A 26,674-nucleotide genomic window follows, 5' to 3' on the forward strand; every position below is an offset into this window, starting at 1 on the left:
CAATTCAACCATATGAGAGAGAAAGAGGTGTGTCGAGATGGATGGTGAGATGGTGGTGGTGGTAGAGAATTTAAAAATAAATTTGTTTGGTAGAAAATATTCTTTCACCTCATTAGGAATGTTTTCTATCAAAAAAGTATACTTTTTAGAAAAATTCTCTCGGTGAAAGTCTTTCATTTAAAAGAGTAGAAAAATCCTAAAGGATTTTCTATTGTGCATCACTTTTCCTACATCCTTCTCGTTTTTAAATATGCTCCAAAATAGGACGATAGGGCTTAGTTATGGCTGATCATTGTAATTCATGAACTTGGTCATATTTTAGTTGTTGAACATATTCCAAGCTTAGTCATAATGGTTTATATATAGGGTTTATCTAACATTAAACCTTTTTTATATTTTTTATATATAGGGTTTACCTAATATTGAACATTTTATATTAATATTAACCCGCTCAATTAAGGCAATCAATCACAAATAGAAAAAACCATGTGTCTCCTAGATAAACCCTCGCAACAGCATACAACTAACCTCTTCTTATTATATACTAATGTCATATTAACACGTCACTTATGGTCAGCGTCTAAGGGGGACATGAATTGGATACTCAGACACAACCTTGACATGTAAAACATTATTTTAATATGTATTTTTATAATTTCAATTATATTTCAATCAAAAATAAATTTTTCATTTTTATATATTAAAATTATAAAAATGTAATTTTTATTGAATAAAAAAATTGTACCCATGTGTCCTGTTTTGTAAAAAAAAATTAAAAACCCACATCACAAAATTGTATCACACATCAAGTAATAGCTATGTTTTTCTGAACCTCTTTTAAGTAAATACTTATGTCCGCAAATATCTACGAACCTCTTTTAAGTAAATACTTATGTCCCCAAATATGGTATGACCTTGGCAAATAATTTGTGTGCATGTCTCCAAAATTTGCAAAATTTCTTTAACTAAATACTTGTGTTCACAAATATAGTACGTCCTTCACAAAATAATTTGTGTGAATGTCCCCAAAATGTGTAAACCTCCTTTAACTAAAAAGATGAAGAAAAATCCTTGTTTGTTGGTCAACCAAAAAGATGAAGAAAAAACCTTGATATAATCGGCAAAGGAAAAATTCAATGATGTTGAAAAGCCATAAGTGAATTGATATTGATCATAACTATGGCACATTCTTAAAGACTATTCTTCTGGTAATAAGGCAGTGAAAATACCCTGAGTGTTATAAATGAATTCACTCAATCTCGATTTCAATATTTCTTCAATCAATCAAGCTACAATCAACTATCTGCAAAAGGGATCTCTCAGCCATTGTCAAGTTGAAGATTAATGGGTGAGCTGGACCCCCGGGGCCAAAGAAGACTCGTATCATCTCCAAGTTGAAGGAGCATGTGACGTGTCCTTTCAGGGAAAGTTTAAATCATCGCCAAGTTGAAGGCTGATGTGATGAACCTCCCGCCAATCCCTAAAAGATATTTAATCATTGTTATCATAAAGAGATTTTCAACCAAAGAGACCATTTTATTAATTCACTTCTCGGGAATAAAAAGATGTGAAACATCTCCAAGATAAAGGAGCTTGTGATGTGTCCTTTCAGAGAAAATCAAAACATCACCAAGTTGAAAGTTGATGCAATGAAATTCTCGCTCAATCCCAAGAAACCTTACTTTCCATGTCTCAAATGAGTTTAAAAGATTACCAAGAGATTTCAATTAAAGGGACAACATCCTTAGTATAATTCATGAAACCAAAGAAGACTCGAAACATATCCAAGTTAAAGGAGTTTGTGATGTGTCATTCTAGGGAAAATCAAAACATAGCTGAGTTGAAGGCTGACGTGATGAAATTCTTGCCAAATTTCAAGAAAGTTATTTCATTGTCTCAAATAGTGTAAAAAGATCATCATGGGTAAACCCCATATATCAAACTACCAAGAATTATCTTTACTCATGTGAAATTCTTTTATCAATATCCTTTCATTAATTGCTTTTATGAAACTGAGAGCAAATTTCTTTTTTTTTCATATCAAGGAAATGGATAGCTTCCTTGTAGAAACTCAACAACAATAAATTTGATTTTTATTATGGATTTTACTGAGTTAGCCGAGTTGGAGGTAATACTCTAGGTAGAAGAGGGAATATGTTTTTATATAAATGTGCTTACATTTCAATCATTTTTGTATCAACTATAATTTTTTTCTCGTTGACAATATTTTAAGTTATCTCGACATGAAGTGAGAGTTTGATGTCTATTTTGATGTATCTTGGAGTTGTTTTTATCCCTCTTTAGGACTTGATAACGGGAGTTTTCAAGATCCTTCCCTTCTTATTTTAATCTGAGCGCCTGGGCTCTTAGATTCGCACACTTCCCTATGTTCCTCATTGTCTCACCATAGACAGTTCCTGTTCAGGGTAAGGGTTAAACCTGCATTGTTTCTGCAAAAGGTCATCTGTTTTAAAAGTCATTTAGTCTCAGCAATGAGACGCCTATGATCAATCTCTTTTCAAGCTTTAGTGGCCCCCATTTTCTTTCTTTTGTAAACCCCTCTCGGATTTATTGTGCAAAATTCGAAGGTTCCATCATGGTTTCAAACTTGAACATTGTTCTTTCATGAGGTATCTTTTTCCTATCAGGTTAAGGGTCAAGCCTGAGTCTCGTTCTTCCATGAGATATTTTTCATCCCCTTCAGGTTAAGGGTCAAGCCTGAGCCTCGTTCTTCCACGAGGTATTTTTCATCCCCTTCAGGATAAGGGCTAAGCCTGAGCCTCATTCCAATGAGGTAAATTTTATTCTCCATTCTTTTTTCCCCCGTTTAGGTCAAGGGTCAAGCCTGAGCCTCGTTCTTCTACAAGGTACTTTTCATCCTATCCAGGTTAAGGGCTAAGCCTGAGCCTCATCTCGATGAGGTGAATTTCCATTTTCATTCTCCATTTCATATCTACCATTATTATCAGGGCAAATTCTTTCATACCTAGTCATATCTTCTAACTGAGGTATTTTTATAGCCTAAATTTGGTGTATTTTTCTTTATCACTAAGCTCGGCTTTCAACCGGCTTAGTAGCAAAGAGGGGCATCTATAAATACCCTAAATTTTTCACCTTCATTCACAAACCCTTTCCTCCTGCCACTGGGACCCACTCTCTGCAGCCTTCAGGGAACCACTCGGTCGACATCTAAGCGAGGGTTGTTCATAGCCCAAAATTTATGATAAATTTTAATATTTCATCCTACAATCAAGATTCAATCCTCATTTTGGCTTAATCTCAATTATTAGTTCTCATCCTCAAATAAAAATTTTCTATCATTTGTATCTGGCAGGGGTTCAGGATTCCAAGTCCCTCATCCATGGTTTACATTTCATGTGTCATTGCATATCACTGCATGCATTTGGCATATCATCTTATATCATTTCATGGTGTTGCATGTCATTGTATATCATTTTCGAGATCAAGCACTCTTGTTTTTCAAAATCTTCAATCCAGATTCGATTTCAAAATATTTTCTTTACAAAATGATCTGGATTTATTTTAAAATCAATTTATAACTAATTTCAGTTCTTAGATGAGACCCATCTAGGTAGTGTCGCTTTTAGATTCCTTCATTCTTTAAATTTCTCAAATTTTTAGAGTCCTAGTCGGATCAGGACTCTCTCTTTTTACCTTTTAAACCTTTTTCGAAATTTCATTTTAGTTTTAAACCAGAGGTAGTCTTATTCCTTGTCCATTCTTGTCATTTTAGCCAAAATCTCAGAGTTTCAATCGGATTAGGACTCTTTTCTAGAGTTTCAGTCAGATCAGGACTCTACTTTTCACTTCTATTTTTATCCTTTTTCTAGAAAATCTTTCATTCTGACCAAATTTCTAGAGTTCCAATCGAATTAAGACTCTACCCCCATTGTCCTAATCGAATCAGAACTCTATCCTGATATCATTTTTATTTCATTTCTAAATGTTTTTAAAAAGTCCTTTTTTAAAATCTCATCATTTGCTTCTCAAAAAACCAAAAATTCTCAGAGTTCTAGTCGAATTAGGACTCTTCCTCAGAGTCCTAGTCGAATCAGGACTCTGAACCTGACTTCAATTTCTATCATATTTTTACCTGTTTTCTAAAATCCTCTCATTTATTTTCTAGAAAACCCTAAATTTTAAGAGTTTTAGTCGAATTGGGACTCTGTCCCAAAGTCTCAGTTGGATCAGGACTCTAATTATGATTTCATTTTTTATCTTGTTTTCACCTGTTTTCGCGAAAAGCTCTCAAAATCTTCTTCTCTATTTTCAGAAAAAACAAAATTTCAAGAGTTTCAGTTAAACTAGGACTCTGACTCTAACCTCGTTTTTCAGTTCATTTTATCAAATTCTGATAAAACCTTTTAAAATTTCTTTAATTATCTTTTAAAAATGCCAAAAATCTAGAGTTTTAGTTTGATAAGGACTCTATCCCAGAGTCCTAATCCAGTTAGGGGTCTATTCTGAATTTTTGTTTCTACTTCCATTTTCATTCTCTCCACTTGTTTTTTAAAAATTAGTCTATTTTACTAAGTTCCAGTTGATTTAAAACCCTATTTCAGAGTTTCGGTTGAGTTAGGACTCTATTTTCAAAACTTTTGATTTTCATCTGGTGATTTTAACTCTATTTTAAAAACCATTTCCAATCTTTATTTCACTCAAAACGATTATATTGAATTCAAGAGAAAATAATAAGACATAATTAAAATACTTTCATTTTAAAGAAAATATATTATTTAAAATATTACAAAATAAATACAATATCATGTGTCTGAATTCATTGCCTAGAAAAGGGTAATGATTGACTTATCGGCAGTGCCACGACATCCCGCATCCACTCCGCAACTTATATCGTATCTCTTCACCTACAATTTTACAATAACAAGGTTAGACTTGTGACAGTTTGGTAGTTATCTTATCAATTTCAAGTAAAAGGCATAACATCTAATATTTTCAATTTCATGTTCATAAATCTAGAGAGTTTGACATGTTATAACAGGTGTGCGGTAGTGTGATTCTGTTAATCTTAAGTTTTGATATTTAACTCCCATTGTGGGTACTCACATAGAAAACTTTGAGTCAACTAAGTCTATACGGGGGTTTGTTATGCTATGTGTTTTAATACCCCATACGACTAACTGGCTTTGTGACTCCGCAGGGGGAGGTTCAATAATCGGTAGAGAAGTCTACCTTGAGCCAGAAATATTAATGCACCCTACCTGGTAGATTCTATCTTGTATCTTCGATGGCCAAGGACGATGAGTCATTACCACTCGAGGGGCATATTAACAACAATATCCATCGGAGTTTGTACCTTTTACTTTCTTCAAGGCAAGCCTAGATCTGAAATGAAAAAAAAAGTTTCTCTTTCTTAGTAAGTATTTTATTACTGTGTTCGCCTCTTTTGGGCATTCTAGGGCCGATGGCCCGTATACCCCATTTGGGTAGCCAATGTTTTATGACAGAGTTATATGTTCTCTCCCATTCAGTGAAAGCTCTATATACATTCGAGCATACACATGTAAAGGTAGATGCCACTTTAGATGTGTGCATATAGATTATCTTATTTTTCAAGTGTTGCTCTGACACTCTTGGCCTTTCTGAGCACTCTGCCGATCTTGACGGATTCATACAAGTCTGTGCCTGTGAAGGCAGATGTCACTTTAGGTGATTATCTTATCTTTCAGTGTTGATCTGGTACTCTTGACCCTTTTGAGCACTTTGCCTATTTAGGCAAATATTGACTATCATATTTTTCTTACTCTTTAAGTATTTTAGGCTGAATCTCAGAGGTTCCGCTAAACATTGGCTCTATTCTTGGAGCCGACTGTATGTGTCACTATGACTCTTACTTTTTTCACAGATCTTAACTTAGTATTCTTGGCTATCAAGAAAGTCTTTTTACAAATCAGGGTTAGTTTGATAGATATTCATCAAATATTCGCTTTTTGAGAAGTAGCCACTATAAAATATTTTCTTTTGAAAAGTCATTTATTCTTCGTAGGGTGAATACGTTGGAAAGTATTTATCTTTTTTAAAATGCTTTACTCTTTTCTGAGAATATCTATTTTCTTTAGGAGCATTCTTTACTTGCAAAGTATTTGTAAAGTACCTATATTTTTTTGGGAAGAAATGTCCATAATCGATCAATATTTTCGAGAAATCATAAGCGAGCAAATAATCAAAATTACATAAGTCTAATCTAATTGTATATATTAAACATTATATCATTTATAAGAATTTGACAAGAGAAGATCCTACCTTTTGAATGCTTGTCGAGAGAAGTGAAATTTTTTCAAAATAACCGCAAAGAATTTTCCTCTAAAAAAATATGAATATCTGATGATGTGTGCAAATCGACGAAGGTGGCAAAGTCAACCTAAACTGGGCTGAGTCGTGGGGGAGTCAACTTACGTTGAACCGAGATAAGGAGGTGGAGGTCATCGCTTAGCTCGAATTAGGCTTAATGAAGGATTGAATTGGGTTAGAGCTCAAGTGAGGTAGCTCGAGGTTTGGCAAGGTGGCTCGGTAGGGCTGAGGTGCAGGCCAAGTTTAGTGGTGGTCTAGCTCAAACTGAGCTTGGCTCATTATTGAGCTAGGCTGGGGGGGGGGAGGGTAAGCCAACTTTAAGACGTGGCTAAAAAAAAGGGTAGCACTACCAATAGTGGTGGTCGAATAGGGCTAAAGGGGATAGAGGTGGTGGTTTCACCCCACCATGAAACAAGGGGAGAGGGTGTTAGAGATAAGAGGTAGGAACAGAGAGAGAGAGAGTGATGGAATGAGGGGGGAGATGAGTTGGTATTTATAGTGAGAGAGGGAGGTTGTGAGGATGACAAGTGACAAGGAGGGGAAGCCACTTGGTTTAGAAGAGGGAAGCAAGTGTAAAGGGGGAAGAACACATTTTTTGAAATTCCATGGGCAAAAACAGTGGGCTGGGTTTTGGGGTATTAAAAATGTGGGTCTAGATTGGATCCTAGCTGAATCCAATCTTGATTCAGTCTGAATTTAGTTAGGTTTAGCAACTGGTTTCACTAAGTCTTAACTTAGTTTGTGAAACTAAGTCCTTACATTTTAGGTATTTCCTAAAAGAGTCCTTACAAAAGTATAGTATTTTATAAAATAAAATTTTGTTATTTATGTTTAACAGAATTTGTTGACTTTTGGTCAACCTAATGCATGGACGACTATGACTCTTATGTCACATTTGCCCCGAAATTTGGTAAAGTTACCACTATGCCCACAGGACTTGCCAAGAGCGCTTCAGATGCGTTTTAACTCCAATTTTTATGAAATCAAGACAATTCTTCTTAGAATTTCTCTACGAATGCAACTCAATATTGAAAACTATAAAAACAAATTGATAAAATTATAGTTTTTCCCTTGGAGTTGTCGGGCATCCTCAGGGTTCGTACGATCTTGGGTTTCAATGAAATCGCATTTGTTCTCTTTGATTTTCCAATGTGAATGCTATAGTATTATTGAATAACATAAATTAGATCTTTAACTATATTCATAAATTATTATTTTGCTATTACTTTAATTTGAGTTCGATCCAAACTTAATTTTTTATTTAGAATGGGTTCACTCAATGGATCTAATTAAGAATACGATATTTAGTAGTTTCTTCGATAATTAGATTTTTCCTTAAAAATTCTCAAATAAAATTAACTACCATATTTATGAGATTCAATGATCGAATAAATACTGAAATATTATCTATAAATAATTTGATTGTAACAACCAATGATAATTAATGTCAAAGTAGTTTATTTATAAATTAAAAAAATTTATAGGTATTACATCATATCTAATTGCATAAGTCTAATATAATTGCATATATTAAATAGTATACAATTTATGAGCATTTGATAAGAGAAGATCCTACATTTGAAAGCTCGTTGATAGAAGCAAAAAAGAAATCAAAATTACATGAGAAATTTTCCTCTGATGACTTTGGTGATTCTTTCGAGGGCGTACTTCGTCAAGGCCGAATCAAACCTTGCTTGTCTAAGGGAGGGGAGAGGAGGTAGAGCCTAGTCAAGTTACACCTTATAAGGTTTTAGTCAAACTAGGTATACTTAGGAGATGTGGGGAAACTAAAATGTGAAAATTATATGGGGGTGAGAACAACATTTCCAAGTATAGAAAGGTCACACAAACAATGTACAAACTAAAATATCATTAAATAATTGTAGATATTCAATAACTTAACTATGACATGCATTAATCAAAACTAGATATAATTGTAACAATAACATTTATATAATAATCAACAATTCACACATTTATATCACATTTTATGCACAAAAAGTTAATCAATGCATGAATAGTTAATCAATACATGAACTTACAAAAACAATTTTACATCTCTTCTATGCATGAGTAACTTCTCGTCTCTATTATCTTTTCTTACTTAATGATGCATGCAATGCTCTAATTACATGTATACTACAAAATTGTTCATCTGTCACAATTACCTGTAGGTACTACACATTCATAGTATATATTATATATATAATAAAGCATAAAAATACTTAAAAATAATTTTTTAAAGAAAATAAACCAGCTCATGATCGGCTCGTGTGTACCCTTAACATGCTTGTAAAACTTTGAGGCTGCTCCTTTAGGGTGTGTTTGATGGCATATCCAAGATTTGATGAAATAATACAACATAATAGACAAAACACATGTTTTGTAACAACTGTACTACTTCTTGCATTTGTCTCGAATGAACAAGAAGTTGTGTTCCATGTATCCACCATTTGATTTTTATGTAGCATAAACAACTTGAACACATAGATAATGAGTCACATAACATCATTTTGGATCGTATGACTAGATCCACTCAACCATATTACTGTTCTAACATGTTTATTATGGATTTTAGTTTTGGATATGTATCTAAAAACTAAAAATTATTTAAAATTTAAGTAATTTGAGAAAAATAAGATTTGATATTTTTATATATATAAATGCTTTAATCAATGTTATATAAGATCTAATTATGAAAATTTATCGAAAAATTATGAATTATAGCCTCAAATATGGATCTCAAACTGGATCCAAGTACAAAAAAAGTTTAAATTTTGGGTAACTTGAGAAAAAATATGAATTTATATTTTTTACATACAAATGCAAAATATAAATAAATCATAAAACCCTAAAAAATATTTAAAATTTAAGTAATTTGAGAAAAATAAGAATTGATATTTCTATATATATAAATCCTTTACTCAGTGTTATATAAGATTTAATTATAAAAATTTATCAAAAAATTATGAATTATAGCCTCAAATATGGATCTCAAACTGGATCCAAGTACAAAAAAAGTTTAAATTTTGGGTAATTTGAGAAAAAAGTATGAATTTATATTTTTTATATACAAATACAAAACATAAATAAATCATAAAACCCTAAAATACAAGAAAATAAATCATAAATAAACCATAAATAAACCATAAGAAGACCAAAAAACCCTAAATGGTATGACAAATAAACCATAAAATAAAAAAATATAAATAAACTATAAAATTAAATATAAAAAACCCCTAATTCAAACCATAATGAAAGAAAATTAAAGAAAAACCATAATCAAATTAAGAAACCCAAATAAAAAAATTTGATTCAAAACCCTAATAAAAAAAGTTCTAACCAGATTAAATATCTCAAAACTTAATTGAAGAGATTTGATTCAAAATCTTAATAAAAAAATAAAAAAAGCCCTAATCAAGTCAAAGAAAAGTCCTAATAAAATTAAATTACAAAAACTCTAATTAAAGATATTTGATTCAAATCCCTAATCAATGAAAATTAAAGAAAAAATTATAATTAATGAAATTCAAAGGAAAATCTGTAATCAAATCCTAGAGAAAAATAAGTAGTTTGAAAATAAAATAAAAAACCAATAAAAAAAACAAAGCCCAATTCAAAGAAGAAGAAAAAAAATGAACGAAGAAAGGAGAGAGAAAGGTATGAAGAAAGGGAAGAGAGAGGGCCCAATTTTTATGTTTTTTTTAAAGTCGTGTTCTCCAATTTTGTTCTAAGTGGGGGGTGGGGTTCCATAGACACGGCGGACGCATGCTGCGCAAGTCCGGCATTTGATAGCCGCGGCTTCCCGCGCATCGTGTAAGTTCACCAAACCCATTTGCCAGACCCAACTCCCGAGCCCACACCTACTAGGCTCGACCTACCACTCTCCGAGTCAAAACGAAAACGAAATGCAGGTGAGCTCTGAACCACGTACATACCAGAATGCTCTCTCCCTTGTTTTGCTCTCCTGTTTGTTTCCCTTTCAAGGAAACCTCTCTCTCTAATAGGATCGGCTTTGCATGGTGGTCTTCGTCATCGGTGAGATCGTTCTAGTTGCGTCTGCATCTTTGTATCGGTAGGCTTCCCTCTTTCTGGTTCTCTTTTTTCTCTTACTAGTATGTGTTTTTCCTTTTTTTTGCTTTTGGGGCAGAAATAGTGGGGTTTCTTTTGGGGAATTAGGGTTTGGGGCAATGATCTGGGTGCATGGTTTTGATATTTTGGGGTTTTTCTGTCTCCGTTCGGCGTTTCTTCGTGTTTTTGAGTTGGAATGGGAAGTTGGGGTCTTGCTTTGCGGTGTGGTTTTGGTGTTTTATCGGATTGAAATTCGGTTTCTTTCTGCATTTTGTGGTCTATGTGAGTCTTATATTAACTAGTGAGCACGCGTGTCAGAATTCCTGGAATCGAAGCTTGTTTGGTTCTTCGGATAATTCATTTTGGGGTTTTGTTTGTTGGTGTGGTTGGGGATTGTTGACAAAGAAATGATCTTTGTTTCTTTCATTGTTAATCGCTTTATGCTAGCATGTCAATGCGTGTGAATCTTGAATCCTAAATGCTTGAATTTTGGGGTTTTCTTCATGGAGAATAGATTTAAAACTATCGATTAGGTTTAGGAGTTAAGAGGGCGACATGCTTATGGTTGGTAGCATATCCAAAAAAAAAAAGCAAATGAATCTTTGTTTATTTATTTCATTTATTGCACGCAAGCCGTGAAATTTGGTGATTGGATGATCTCTCGAAAACCATGACGAAAATCGATTTAAAATTTGGGTGATGCATATGTTCTGACGAGCTAGTTGCTGGCATTGTAAAGGGTCTCTAGAATTTGGCTTCCTTGGGATGGAGGGTCCATCTTTTTAGATAATGAGGGCACCACCTTTATTTTCATGCAATTGCCTTCGTTGCCTTTTTGACCTTCACCAATGCACCGGTTTATCGTTTAAATGATTTTGATAGACTACGGTACCTCTTAACCATTTGGCAACAGTGGCTTGTAACATGCTCTATTGTCCTTCTTGTGGCAAGTTTAGCATGTAATTAGTGTTAGTCCCTCTCATGGCTTATTGACACTTCAGAATCCAATTGTAATTGCCAAGACACCAAAGTAGTATCCACAAACCAAAACAATGCATCCAGTCAGCTGGTAAAAGTTTTTAATTATCACAGGCACTTAACAAACTTTTAATGTGATCGATTTGATGCTGAGAATGAGATTGAGGAACTCTTAATGGAGTTGTTGGTGATCTCTGTAAAGATAGAGGATCAGGTCCTTTGTTAAATTGAGCAGAGTGGATGGTGGTGTGCTAAATTGTGTAATTCGTTAGAGAGGTGATGGACGAGCTTTTGTAATTGGCTCTTCTTCAGAACATATTGAGAACCTCTGATACAGTTTGAGGCTTTGCACATGACCTAGTTGCTTCATCTGTTCATTGAGGGAAACTGGCTGAGTTGCGTTAGCCAATTTATCGTATCCTATTTTGGGACCGCTATGTGCTGTGCTTCATGACTTCTTTGGAGGTGTTTGATCTTGCTATTGTTTGCCTACTACAGTATCATATCTTCTTAGGAAACTGACGTAGTTACATGTCTTTTGATGTTGTAGCTTATTAGCGGACACAATTTTTTATTGCCAACACGTTTACCATTTCGGAAATTGCGGAGTTTGATTTTATTCTGAGTAAGCCTAAAGCTAATTTGCATAGTCTTATGGCCTTGCACTATGAAGGGATCCTAAATTGTGTTGGCCTTTCTGTTTAATGTTTTTATAGGGATGCCTTTGGCATCGGTGAGATATTTTCAATCTTTTAGTGTTTAGTTTTTTTGTTCTGTTCACTTGGTTCCTGTAAATATTTTGTCATCTTTCCATGTGCATTATTTTTCAACATAGTTACAGTTTATAAAGCCAGCTACTTATTTGCATTGATAATTTGGACAGTAACACTTAATGATGCATTGGCCCTTGCAAGAACAAGCAGAAATAGTATGAAAGTTGCTGATGGAGGAGTCTGTATGGTATCTAGCAAATCTGTAGCACATCGGTTGTTTTTTTTGGTTTGTTGAGTCTATTTCATGAGTTCGAACAAGCTCTTTACGAGCGGCTCATCTCGTTTCTGAGCCCTACCTCCATCTGAACCAATCCTGACATGACCTAACTCATCGTTGGCTTCACCGAGTGGTGCTTGCACTCATAGCCAAGGCCAGTTTAGGTGTTTTTGAAAGAGTCGGCCCAATGCCGAAGAGAGGATAACAACACACACTAGTTTGGAAGAATGACCATGATTCGTCAACTTCTGAGGCTTCCGACGGTAAGCTTGGCTTCCCCATATTCATCGTTTTACACTTTTACTCTCTCTCTCTCTCTATTTGTGAGTTTTGATATCGCAAAGTTGTTATTCTATTGACTCTTTCCTTTCTTTTATAGAAATTTGTTTTGAGAGATTGTAAAACTTTGAATGGTGCTGTAGCAGTATGCGTGCAGACGAGATGCCACACCTTTTGGCAGGCAAAATCGCTCATCGTATAGAGGACGAGGTGTGCTGTTTTTCAGTTTGTGGGGTGTTGGTTATCTGATTGATCTCCTAAAGTTTTCATTAATGACTGCTATTTTGAAAGATATGCTTTTTGGTTTAGTAGTGCATTTCTTTTTGCCTCTCTCTCTCTCAATTGCTTATCTCGTCTAGAGGAAGGGGTGCACCATTTTTTATTTTTGGGGTGTTGGTATCTGATTAATCTTCTTATGTTTTCTATTCTTGCCCATTGCTGCTAAATTCCCTTTTGGTTTAGTGGTGCATTCCTGGTTGCCTCTCTCACTCTCTCTCAAATGTCAGTCATCTCAGAATTCATTATAATTTCTGAGATTTCTTTGGAACACTATTCTGCTGACACCTATGAATTAACTGGAAACTTCAAATTGAAGACCAATTTTTCGACAACTTCAACAAGTTTTTGAGTTTTTATGTTCTCATATTCTCACTTCGACCACTTTCTGCCCAAGCTCTACTCACAGCCATGAATCTTTTGTTTTAGAATGGGATTATTGAGAATCATATATCTGTCCCTTACACATGGTAATTGTGGCTGTATACCCCTGTGTAGAAGTGGTAAAGAACCACTCTTTACCGAAACAACCAATAAAATGGCCACATCAACCTTCATAGTTCCATCTTTTACACATAGTAATTGTTTTATAAATTGTGTTGGATTTTTATGCATTTTTCTACAATAGAGCTTCATTAATCAGATGCAAGTGGAACATTTCCATCATTGTTTACTTAAAATCATTTGATTTTTAGAGGATACCTCCATTGAGGAGGATGCTGAGAGAAAGATTGGATGGCTGCTGAAACTAATTTTTGCTGGAACTGCAGTATATGTTGGCTATCAGTTTTTCCCCTACATGGGTATGTGACATTCTAGTCTATAATGGTTCATGTTTTTGTCTCCATGCTTCAAAAATATTATAAAATGACAAATTTTGCTTTTTCATTATTCAATGTGCTTCATTTGTCTTTGTGAGGCGGCGCAGCCATGGTTGGTTGTGGTGTATTTCAAGATTTCCCTGTGATATTTTCAGGTGATAATTTGTTGCAACAATCTCTTTCACTGCTACATGTGAGGGATCCTTTGTTCAAAAGAATGGGGGCATCAAGAATTTCCCGTTTTGCGATTGATGGTAGTTGACAAATCCTTCTTCATACCTATATGGAATTTATATTGCATAGTTTGCACTACTTTTTTTTAGGCTTTACTGCCTAAGATAGATTTTGATTTCTATATGTATATCCTGCAAGTCTTAGTTATCTATGGAAAAGAATTGAAATTGCCATTTTTTCTCTGCCTCTCATCATCACTATTGTACTCACATGAAGTGTCAGATGGAACAACATATCTGTCACCCAATGTGCCAATTTGAAACAGAATTCCCCTAAAGAATGCCGGAGTTGGAGTACCATGCTTTCCGATATGATGGTTGTGTTAGTTTTCATGCTGCCAATGACTTTGGTTGTTTATACTTTATACTTTTGTTAATAAAAGCAAAGTTGAAAATATTTCATCACCTGTTATTATGACCATTACATCAGAAATTTGGGATATAAGCCAAGCAGGAATCATGCAAGCTGAGTCAATTTTGATTAGACATGACATTGAAGCTGCTACTGTTTGTAAGATGTAATGTTTTTAGGCCAATATGTATAGGTATTATTTACCCTATCAAGGTTATTTCTATTTTACTTTTTTATTATATAAGGTAATATTATTAGCTTTCTCTCTCTCTCTCTCACACACACACCTCTCTTTACCAAATCTGATGTCAAAATAGATTAAATACTTCCAATAAAAAAGGTTCTGATTCGCTCTATCCTCAGATCTTGCTTTTATCTTTGTAATCCATCATGCTAGCATCATTTTTTAATCTGGAAATTTGCTCAGATGATGTTTATTTTTAGGTAATTTAATGTTATTTCAGATTTCATGCCTCCTGTATCTACTACTGTCTCCTTAACCTCCCATCTGAACCAGGAAAAAAAAGGAAAACAAAAGCCAAACGAAAGAAAGAAATGAAAAAGTAAACAAAAAGCCAAATGAAAGAAATGCTATCCTCCTACATCTATCTTGGTTGCCAGTATATTATATATATATATATATATATATATATATATATATATATATATATATATATATATATATAGAGAGAGAGAGAGAGAGAGAGAGAGAGAGAGAGAGAGAGAGAGAGAGAGAGAGAGAGAGAGAGAGAGAGAGAGATTGTGCTGCCCCTTTTTTTATTAGGTCATGTTAGAACCCTCCAAAAATCACAGTTTTAGGTGTTTTATGCTAGATAAGAGAGAGAGAGAGAGAGAGAGAGAGAGAGAGAGAGAGAGAGAGAGAGAGAGAGAGAGAGAGAGAGGATTGTGCTGCCCCCTTTTTTTGTTAAGTCACATTAGAACCCTCCAAAAATCATAGTTTAGTTGTTTTATGCTAGATATGAACCTTTAGATGTGTTTATCTTTGTTTATTCAATAAAAAACATGTTTTTGATTAAGCATCTTTATGCTCATATGTGTATTTTAAAGAGGTAAAAAAATCAATTGTTGTTATTATACTAAAATTTGAGGATAAAATATTCACATTTTTACATCAAATCAATTTGAAACAAAGCTTGTATATGCTGAAAACATGTACGAGGTTAGATTGAGTAAAAACAACTTGCATCGTAATATTCCAACTAGATTTTACCTACAATCGACTGTATTAAATGTAAATCCTATATATATGGCACTTTGACGCTTCTACCAAGGTTGTAAGTATCATATCATTACCCGTATCGGTCGGGCCCAAAGTAACACCATATCATATCATAAGAAAAATGTAAATTGGCAAAAATTCTAAAGAGAAATCAAGAAAAATCAGAAAAATTAGCAAAAATTCTAAAAAATCATATCACATGAAACAATGATGAGTTGCACAAAATACAACCATAAAATCACATATAAAGCATTTATGTCTCCATGAGCTGCTATGAATGACATGCATATCTCATAAGAAAAATGTAAATTATGAAATAATAAACAACAACACTAAGCTAACAAGTCATATAATACATAACAGTGCATGTTTGTATAAACAAAAACAAAATCCCCAAGTGATTCTCAATACTTAAAAATTTTACATAACCAATTTTTTTTTTAAGTTCAAACAAAAATGAAGACTTCTTTTTCTTCTTGCGAGAAATCAAGCCCTAAATCACTCTCAAGTTTTTTAGGAGTGAACACAAACTCACCTTAAGGAGTCTTCTTATATATTTCAAAAAAACAAAATGAATTGAGTGCATCATAAAATGCACTAATTCTAAAAATCAGAAAAAATTAGCAAAAAATCTAAAAAATTATATCACATGAAACAATGATGAATTGCACAAAATACAGCCATCAAATCACATATGAAGCATTTATGTCTCCATGAGCTGCTATGAATGGCATGCATACCTTATAAGAAAAATGTAAATTGTGAAAAAATAAACAATACTAAGCTAACAAGTCATAAGATCCATAACAGTGCATGTTTACATAAACAAAAAAAAAATCCCCAAGTGTTTCTCAATACTTAAAAATTTTACTTAACCAAATTTTTTTAAGTTCAAACAAAAATGAAGACTTCTTCTTCTTGCAAGAAATCAAGCCTTAAATCACTCTCAAGTTCTTTAGGAGTGAACACAAACTCACCTTAAGGAGTCTTCTTATATATTTCAAAAACAAAAAAAACAAATTGAGTGCAACATAAAATGCACTAATTGTGTATCGTAAGATACACCCTGTATCGGGGTGTATCGTACGATACACCCGATACAGGTATGATACACACCCGTTGTGTATCGTATTGATTAGGCCCAAAGTAACGATATGTATTGTACCATACAGTATCGTACAATAAGATATGATTCTTACAACAGTGGCTTCTACCTTCAAAGTTGGATTGCACTAACCACTTGTTTGGAATAGTCAACATCCTTAAATTGCTTGAACCTGAAGTATGCTCAGCTCAGCAATTTTGATGAAAATAACTACTCAATGTGAATGGTTGAAATGAGAAAATTCTGCATTCATTCAATGCCTCTTCTGTGAAGTGTAAACTCTTAGTGGCTTCTTGATTATTTTCTTCCATTTCATACAATTCTTGGATTATAGCAAGTCAATCTTCTTAACAACAGATATGCAAAGATATATGATGAAAGTCCAATCTCTATAATCTCAAAGAGTCCTCTTCCATCCTTGAATACATATCCAAATTGATCTTTCTGCCATTTAGAAAGCTTTCAGTTAAGGTGGTAAGATCTTGCATGGTTTGAATAACCTTGTGGAAGTGTATGTTAAAATGTAAACTGCAATATATATATATATATATTATTTAATATTATTATATTTTCTTTTATTATTTTATTTTTCTATTTTTTATTTTCTTTTTTAGCATCTAGTTCAATAGAAACTAGATATTTTGATCCAGTCAAGTTCCTGTTGGAACTTGACTGTGCAAGTAGCTGTTGGACTGTAGTCCAACAGCTATAATAAATGCTGTTGGACTATAGTCCAACAGCTATAATAATAAATGCTGTTGGACTGTAGTCCAACAACTATATTAAGAGACGTTGGAATCCAACGTCTCTTTTTGGAGAGCTCAAAATGAGCTCTCCTCTCTTTCCCATTTTTTTGTATATATAGGGGTGAACCCCTTCAATGTAAAGAACGATGCTTCTTAAGCATTTTGTTCATGAATAAAGTATTATTTATTTTTCAAGTGTTCTTCCCTTTATACCTTTTCAAGGGTCATGCTTGTAGTGTCTCCAATAGACACTTGTTTGTGAGTTATTTGTGCATTTGTTGAAGACCACCATTTTATTACATGGTATCAAAGCTACGAAATCCTTAGATCTTGAAGTGCTTCCGCCTCGATTTCCGTGCCACATTTACAAAAGGTGTTTCATCACCTTGTTCTTGGCTCAAGAAGATTTGTTTGAAGAAAGGCGAACTTGTGCTACAAAAAAAATTGGTTTTGTATCCTCTCTTATTCCTTTGTCTACTCTTTTTCTTTTCTTTTTATTTTTCTCTCTCTCTCCTCCTATTTATTCCTCTCTTACCCTTGTAAAAGATGGATGACAATGATAAGATCACCATCATTCCTATGAAGCTAAATGATACTAACTATGTAATGTGGGCTTCGATTATGAAGCACCACATTTGGGGAAAAGGTTTATGGGGTATAGTGGATGGTTCCGATTTGGAACCTAAACTATCTCTTACCAAGAAAGAGGGTGATAAAGAGGTTCCTCTAACGGAAGAAGAGAAGAGTAAGGCGTTAGCCACTTATGAAAAGAAATGGAAAGAATGGAGGATAGGGCATGCAAAAATTATGTCATGGCTCATCAATAGCATTGACATTAAAAAATGCTCTAGTCTAGCTAAGTTTGAGCATGCCGATAAGGCTTGGGAATACCTCAAAAACATGTATTCCCTTAAAGATATTGCACATGTATGCAATTTACAAGATAAAGTTCGGACAATGACTCAAAAAGATAAAACTATTCGAGAATATTATAATGAGTTGTCCGAACTTTGGGAAGAGTTGACTCTTCTTGAGCCCAAATGGCATTGTGCCGAAGACATCGAGCTTCGCCAAAAGCAACTCGATATGGAACATTTCTATCAATTTGTGAATGGTCTAAGGCCGGAGTTTGAATCCACCAAATCAGCCCTTTTACATCGTGGAAAAATTCCTTCTATTGTTGATACTATAGAAGAGCTCACTATGGAGGAAAATAGACTTAGAAAAAGTACTCCAAAAGTTGATGATGACTCCGTTTTAGCTGTATCTAGACCGGGGAATCATACTTGTACTTACAAGACACCTCATTTTGGAAGGCAAAACGGCGACTTTGATAAAAGAAAAGTTATTTGTCATCATTGTCATGAACCGGGGCACTATAGGCCTCAATGTCCAAAGTTAACAAGAAGAGAAGAAAAAAGAGTTGCATCTGTTGAATCTGAGTCAAAAGATCAAGATGCACCTGTGTCTATGGCTCAACTGATGGAAATCCTTCAACCTCTTCTCAAAGGGGTATCCTCCTCAACCGAAGCCTCAACTGGAGCGTCTGTTGCATCTTTCTCCGGTCCAGGTAACTTTCCTTGGCTTTTAGATTCTGGTGCTTCTTTTCATATGACCCCAAATGTTAATAGTCTATCCGAATGTCTTAAAAATAACTCAAGTGTGTCAAAGGTTTTTACAGCCGATGGCACATCTCTCGAAGTAAAAGGAATAGGATGTTTTGAAAATCTTCAAAAATCCAAAAGATTTTTTATCCCAGAAGTTAGATATATCCCTAAACTTAATTTGAATCTCTTATCTGTTTCGCAAATATCTGATTATGGATGTAATATCTCCTTCTCTTCTCATGGTTGTTGGGTACAGGATCGCCAGTCAGGGAAGCTGATTGGGGAAGGCCATAGAGAAGGAGGACTTTATTACATGGACTTTTTGGAATTACCCAAGAATGCATTTTGTTATAATATTTAGAAATTAGAATTGGATTTATGGCACAAAAGGCTTGGCCATCCTCATATGTCTAAAATTCAATATTTTCCAAGTTTGGAAAAATTTTGTAATTCTGAAAATTTTTCTTGTAAAGACTGCATTCTTGGCAAAATGAAAAGGTTACCATTTCTTAGTAGAACTTTTGTTTCCTCACGACCACTTGAGTTAATACATTCGGATGTTTGGGGCCCCGCACCAGTTATTTCCAACGGTGGTTATACATATTATGTCATTTTTGTTGATGACTTTTCTAGACATACTTGGATTTATTTTCTTAAACATAAATCTGATGTCTTTGCTAACTTCCAAATATTTCATAAAATGGTTAAAAATAAGTTTCAAAATGATATTTCTGTTTTTCGCACTGATTCAGGGGGAGAATTTATGTCCAACGAATTCAAAGACTATCTCAATTTACATGGTATTACACATCAAAGATCATGTCCACACACTCCACAACAGAATGACCTAGCCGAACGCAAACATCGGCACATTATGGAAACTACTAGGACATTGCTAATTGCAAATCAAGTTCCAAAAAGTTTTTGGGCTGAAGCGGTCCTAACTGCCACCTACCTCATTAATAGGATGCCATCTTCCTCATTAAAGAATACAACTCTAATAGAAAAGCTTGTTAATTTAACTCCAAATTATTCTAGATTAAGAGTCTTTGGATGCAAATGTTTTGTTTTCACCAACAGAAATGATAAACTCTCTCCTCGTGCAATCCCATGTGCCTTTTTAGGATATGCTGATAATAAAAAAGGCTACAGGTGTTTCGATTTTCAAAATGACAAATTATATGTGTCAAGAAATGTATCTTTTTTGGAAAAAGAAAGCTTCTTTGAATTTGAAAAATCCAAGGATGTCACTGAATACTCGTTTTTAATTGATCCAACTTCAAAATCCAATGAATGTGATGTTGGATGTGACCTTGACAATGATCAAAGTCCTATTGTTGTTGAAAATAATGATAATGAAGAGCAAATCCATAGGGATGTTAGTCTACAATATTCAAGACGTAGAGAGCAAAATCTTCCATGTGCATTACAAAAATACTCTGAAGTCTCACCTAGAAGAACGTCTAGAATCTCTAAACCTCCAGAAAAATTTGTGTCTTATGAATCTTTTTCACCCACGTATAGGGCCGCCATTACATTAATACAATCATATGTTGAACCATCATCCTATTCTCAAGCAAAAAATCATATAGAATGGATAGAAGCCATGAAAATAGAATTGGATGCACTAGAAAAGGCCAATACTTGGACGATACAAGATATTCCTCCGGGTAAGAAACCTATAGGTTGTAGGTGGGTATACAAAGTCAAAACCAAAAGTGATGGGACCCTGGAAAGATATAAGGCCCGTTTAGTAGCAAAAGGATATGCCCAAGAGTATGGCATCGATTATGAAGAAACATTTGCTCCTGTGGCCCGTATGACCACTGTTAGAACTTTAATAGCCTTGGCCTCCATTAGAACATGACCTATCTTTCAATTAGATGTCAAAAATGCTTTCCTGAATGAGAATCTCGTTGAAGAAGTATACATGGAAGCCCCACCTGGTATTAGTATCCCTAAGGGTAAAGCTCTTCGTCTAGAAAAAGCTCTTTATGGTCTTAAACAGGCTCCAAAAGCCTGGTATGACCGATTTAGTCATGTTATGCTTGATATTGGTTTTCAACCTTGTTTAACTGACACTGCTTTGTTTGTTAAGAAATCTGATGTAGGCATCATTATTCTTCTTCTCTATGTGGACGATATGATCATCACCGGAGGCGACAAACAGGGAGTTGCAAATATCAAATCTCTTCTTAAAACTCACTTTGAAATGACTGACTTAGGTTTATTAAGATATTTTTTAGGCATTGAAGTTGCTTATTCCCCTCGGGGGTATTTGATATCTCAATCTAAATTTGCTCTTGATATCGTTTCCAGGTCTGGAATTACAGATGATAAGAAAATAGACACTCCAGAAGTTGTCAATGTTAAAATGAAAATTGATGATGAAGAACTTCTTGATGATCCTACTCCTTATAGACAACTTGTTGGAGCTCTTTCTTATCTTTCCATTACTAGGCCAGATATAACTCATGCGGTTCATACAGTCAGTCAGTTTCAGCATGCTCCCACCTCCGTGCACATGGGAGCGATTTTGCTTATTATTAGATACTTAAAATCCTCTCTTTCACAAGGACTCTTCTTGTCAGCTTCATCTTCATTAAATTTAATTGCATATACTGATGCTGACTGGGAAGGTGATAGACACTCAACTACTGGTTTTTGTGTGTTCCTAGGTGAAACCTTAATTTCGTGGAGGTGCAAGAAGCAGCAGAAAGTCTCTCTTTCCTCCACCGAAGCTGAATACAGAGCCATGGCAACCACCACTATGGAGGTTGTTTGGCTCAGACGATTGCTAGCGGATATGGGAGCTAAAGCAACGCAAGCTTCAAAGATGTGTTGTGACAACAAAAGTGCGATCTACATTGCAAGCAACCGGACATTCCATGAGCGCACTAAACACATTGAGATGGACTGTCACTATGTCAGAGAGGAATACTTACATGGAACCATTGATCTGCCATATGTTACATCAGAATATCAATTAGCAGACTTCTTCACCAAGCCTCTCGCTGCTCCCATATTTCACTTCCTCTTAGACAAACTTTCGCTCATTGTACCGTAAGTTTGAAGGGGAGTGTTAAAATGTAAACTGCAATATATATATATATATATATATATTATTTAATATTATTATATTTTCTTTTATTATTTTCTTTTTCTATTTTTTATTTTCTTTTTTAGCATCTAGTTCAATAGAAACTAGATATTTTGATCCAGTCAAGTTCCTGTTGGAACTTGACTGTGCAAGTAGCTGTTGGACTGTAGTCCAACAGCTATAATAAATGCTGTTGGACTGTAGTCCAACAGCTATAATAAATGCTGTTGGACTGTAGTCCAACAGCTATATTAAGAGACGTTGGAATCCAACGTCTCTTTTTGGAGAGCTCAAAATGAGCTCTCCTCTCTCTCTCATTTTTTTGTATATATAGGGGTGAACCCCTTCAATGTAAAGAACGATGCTTCTTAAGCATTTTGTTCATGAATAAAGTATTATTTATTTTTCAAGTGTTCTTCCCTTTATACCCTTTCAAGGGTCATGCTTGTAGTGTCTCCAATAGACACTTGTTTGTGAGTTATTTGTGCATTTGTTGAAGACCACCATTTTATTACAGTGTACACGATGGCTTTTATTTTTATTTCCTGACCTTCCTATACATCACTACTTTAGATTTATTCTCTTCAGACTATGCATGTAAGTTTGTCAAAATTTTCTGCATCATGTCTTCATACTGTTGTTTCAAATAGTTCTTCAACATGAAGTTCTATGATAAACGACTAGACTACTCAGTGCTTTCATGCCACATGTTTTCCATTTCCTTGGTGTTCTGATTTTGCTTTGAACATTTCACTGCAAAGGACTTATAATAGGAAAGTGAACACTAAAATCTCAAAATCTGGCATTTAAAGAGAAAACCCAAATTTTCTTGTGATTGTAGAATTGCAAAGGACCTTGAGTGAACATGAAGTAGCAAAGGCAAAAACATGCTAAGAAATAGAGGGAAAAAAGAAAACCAGTTCATTGCAAATCTATCTGAAATTAAATCTTGAAATATTTCTGTAACAATTGGTTTTAAAATTGTGGGGAAGGTATGAAGACATAATCTGTGGTTTAGTTTCAAATTTTCTCTCAAAACATTAACTTCATTAATCTTTTTTTAAGGGGTGTTACGTATTTATGTACATGTTTTCCTTGTTCACTTAAAAACACACCGTTGTTAAAGAGGCAAACCAATTGGAGGATGTCTTGGTCAAGTGTCTACTATCCACCACTTAATGAGCAGCGTAAGCTTGCTATGTGATTCATTCAGATGCTAAGCCTCTTCTTAGCCTTTGGGCTTAATCATTACAATCACTGATGAATCAAGTGTGTCTTGAAAATTGGACCTTTATCTGGAAAATGTTGCAATCTAGAGAAGCTAGTCAGTATCTTCCATTAGTGCATTATGTGAAGATCTTAACATAGTTAAAGCCATGAAGACTGTAGTTCTTAGGCCAAGTGGAAAGGTGGTATGTGATGATTCATCAAAAATTCAATATTACACTGATGATACTATAGAAAGAGTAAAAACTCACTTTTGTCTTCTAGTTTCAAGCAGTAATATGGACAAACTGTGGTCTAACAGTTGGTGCAATGGTGAATATTATGCTTGTTTTATCATTCTTTCTGCTTTAGAAATGATAACTTAGATGGGTTTAAATTGCATTCATTATCAGTTTCTCAAGGAAGAAGCCCAAATAAATAAATTGTCAAGATCTGTTAAAGCCAATTGTTGTAGTATGTCTGCAAAACTTTTTCTTTGAAGTGGAGTTAACCAATATTGTCCTTGACAATATCATGGCAAGGGTCTTTTTCAGGAGAATTAAAAAAGTTGTTTTTCTTGAAAAAATATTGTTTTTCTTGAAAAAATATTGTTTTTTTTAAAGATACTGAAAATTAAAATGCAAAAAGCCTATACTTCTTGAAAATATCTTGATATTACTGCAATAATATCATGATATTTCCAGTATAGAAATATTTTGAAAATATTATGACATTTTCCTTTTTTCAGAATATCAGAGACCTCGGTAACTATGCTTTGAAGCAAGCATCAGTAACATAGTTTTGAAAAGTTGGCAACACATCATTTGTTTGATGTCTGATATGATGAGTCTGTTTGAGCCTTTTCTTTCTCCTAGATTGGCAATGTAGAAGACCGATGATTCCATCTTCTTCCTGCAACACATATGTGATGGATGTACTTTCAAGATGTGAATAGATCATTGCAAGCCTCTCATGAGTCCAGCAGTTAAGGTGAATGAGCACTGTGTTTCAGATACCAAACGAAAAGTTTAGTGCTTTATTAAATGCTAAAGAAATTGAATAAAATCTAATGAATCCAATCTTGTGGTTGGCTTTGATGGTCTATGGACTTTTTCATTGATATGATGTTTATACTATGACATTAACATAGAGTTACCAGTGTATAATAGAAAGACCCTTTACTAAGTGATGTTTAAATTACAACCCTGAGCATCATGCTTAGTGCAGAATTGAAATACCATCCTAGCTGTCTTGGTTTGCTTGACTTTGTTAATTATTTCTTCATTAATGGTGCTGCTTTTCACCCTTGTATATTTCATAGTGCTGCACTATGTCCCAGAACATGCTTCTCTTCTGTACAGGTGTATCAAAGCAATTCTTAATTGCGTGTGAAAGTCCCTTATGATCTTTAAAGTTCTGATTTTGATGGATTCATCTGTGCAAAAAAGATTGACTTACATCTGATTTTCTCCTTATATAGATGAAAGGAGGATAAAAATTGTAGAAATGGGAGGAGTTCAAAGGCTTGTAAACATGCTAGAGGGAGCTAAAGATGACCGCACACGCAAAGAGTCACTTAAAGCACTCAATGCCCTTTCACATTCTGGTAAGATGTCTAGGCAGTACCATATTATCAAAGATAATTCTGGACTTAAATATCTTCTACATGGTTCATGTCATCCATGTAGTTTATTCCAATTTAAAGCATGAAAAATACAATTAGGACAGTTGCCGTGGTTTACCTGAGATTAATATGTTGCCCCTTAACTGATGCAGATGTAGCCATGAAAGCTTTGCACCATGCTGGTGCTATAACTGTCATCAATTCCACACCAAATTCTTCTGATGGTGAAGTTGCAAAATACAAATCCAACCTGTTAAAAAGATTCCAAGATCTGAAATATGAGACATCTGTGCTAGAGATGGAATAGGTAAGATAGCATCCATAAACACCGGTGGTGGCTGCCCAATCTCTTGATGTATTTATTAGTCTATTTAAACAGAAGTCTTTGTATCATGAACTAAAATCCCCCAACTCATCTGCAAATTTGCAGGCTTGAGCAATCATGTGACATCAAAATTCTGTACTGTATCCAGCAACCACATGGCTGAAGGCTGTTGTGCAATGGCACATAAACATTTCGAGCGAAGTCAATAACGAAGCTGTGTATTTGAATGATTACCATATGGTATTTGATAACGAGGCTGTTTATGTGAATGATTATCTCCAAACCTGTTCTTGTTTGTCTCACTTTATTAGAGACCTTATTTGGCTATATGCTTCCCACTGTTTTGAGGCAAAGATATTTAGTTGAGGCTATAATTGCATGGAATGATTTTAGTTGGGCCTTAAGTTAAACCTTGGAGACTTGGAAATACATGAGTATGAAGTTGCTGCAATTTGATGGCATGATAATTAAGAAATGAGTTTCAAATTATGCAGGAAAATATTACACAAGTGACGAGTTTAAAGATGCTTCAAATTACTCTTACTGAGCCTATGATCCTGAAGAGAGCATGATTAATGGTCATCTAATGCATGATAATCCATCAGAGCTTGAATACCTTGATATGACTCACAGATGGTTTCATGTCTCCCAACTTTCTGAGTAGTAATCTGATTGCTTTAAAATGGATGAACTTTGAGACAATAGTGTCTTGTTAAGAGAGACTTGGATTTCATCACCTTGATGTCATGTTTGAAAACCTGCGGCGCACAGTTCAGTGAAGAATCTGGTCCGTGTTTGATGTTCACTCGAACAAAGGATCTCAAATTGAGATCCCTATTTGCCCTTCTAAATCCTGTTTTTTGTCCAACCTGGGCGGATCGGGGCAGAGATGCACAATCTGGTAACTGTGATTTCAAATTGTTAGGGCTGCTAAACGAGCATGGAGTGTTGAAGCTTGGCTCATTCTTGTGGCAAGCAAAGTCGAGTTCAAGCTCATGGCGTTTAAGTTAAACAATCCAGGCTGGCTTGTTTACAAAAAATATACATTGTTTTTGGAGCTGGAAGTAATAAGATTAAAAAAAAATCATTGTCTTTGAAGCAATAAGATTCTATCTCTAAACTTATTGCTTGCCAACCAGATATTTCAATCATATGCTATATGATGTAAAATATAAAAAAATAACTGTATTGTCCTTGCAAAATAGCCTACTTTCTCAAAATACCTACTAGTTTGATAAAATCCTCTTCATATCCAAATAATTGATGCCTGACTTTTTAGGACATTTTGCCCTTTTCCCATGCAAACTTGCTAAGGTTCGCACGATATATAGGTATGTTGTACGAAGTTTGCAACCTTTGAATAAAAAGAAGATTTTAAGAACATTCACAAA

General features: G+C 34.5%; 1 protein-coding gene across 2 annotated transcripts; it reads left to right on the top strand.

Annotated features, from left to right (window-relative positions):
- The first annotated feature begins 10,064 nt into the window (after window positions 1–10,064).
- LOC149835651 (uncharacterized) lies at window positions 10,065–25,609 on the top strand. 2 transcript variants are annotated; one of them, XM_090008669.1, is made up of 8 exons: window positions 10,065–10,405; window positions 12,263–12,632; window positions 12,795–12,858; window positions 13,620–13,727; window positions 13,901–13,999; window positions 24,815–24,940; window positions 25,111–25,265; window positions 25,389–25,609. In XM_090008669.1, exons 2-7 carry the CDS (start codon window positions 12,597–12,599, stop codon window positions 25,263–25,265), a joined length of 588 nt encoding a protein of 195 aa, XP_089864795.1. In that variant the 5' UTR covers window positions 10,065–10,405; window positions 12,263–12,596; the 3' UTR covers window positions 25,389–25,609. The 2 variants fall into 2 exon arrangements, with proteins under 2 accessions (XP_089864795.1, XP_089864793.1); XM_090008667.1 differs by having other exon boundaries at window positions 10,067–10,405; window positions 12,792–12,858.
- The last annotated feature ends 1,065 nt before the right edge of the window (window positions 25,610–26,674 follow it).

This window comes from Nuphar pumila, chromosome 6 (genome assembly GCF_984573655.1).
Source record: "Nuphar pumila chromosome 6, dmNupPumi1.hap1.1, whole genome shotgun sequence".
Classification (NCBI taxonomy): Eukaryota; Viridiplantae; Streptophyta; class Magnoliopsida; order Nymphaeales; family Nymphaeaceae; genus Nuphar; species Nuphar pumila.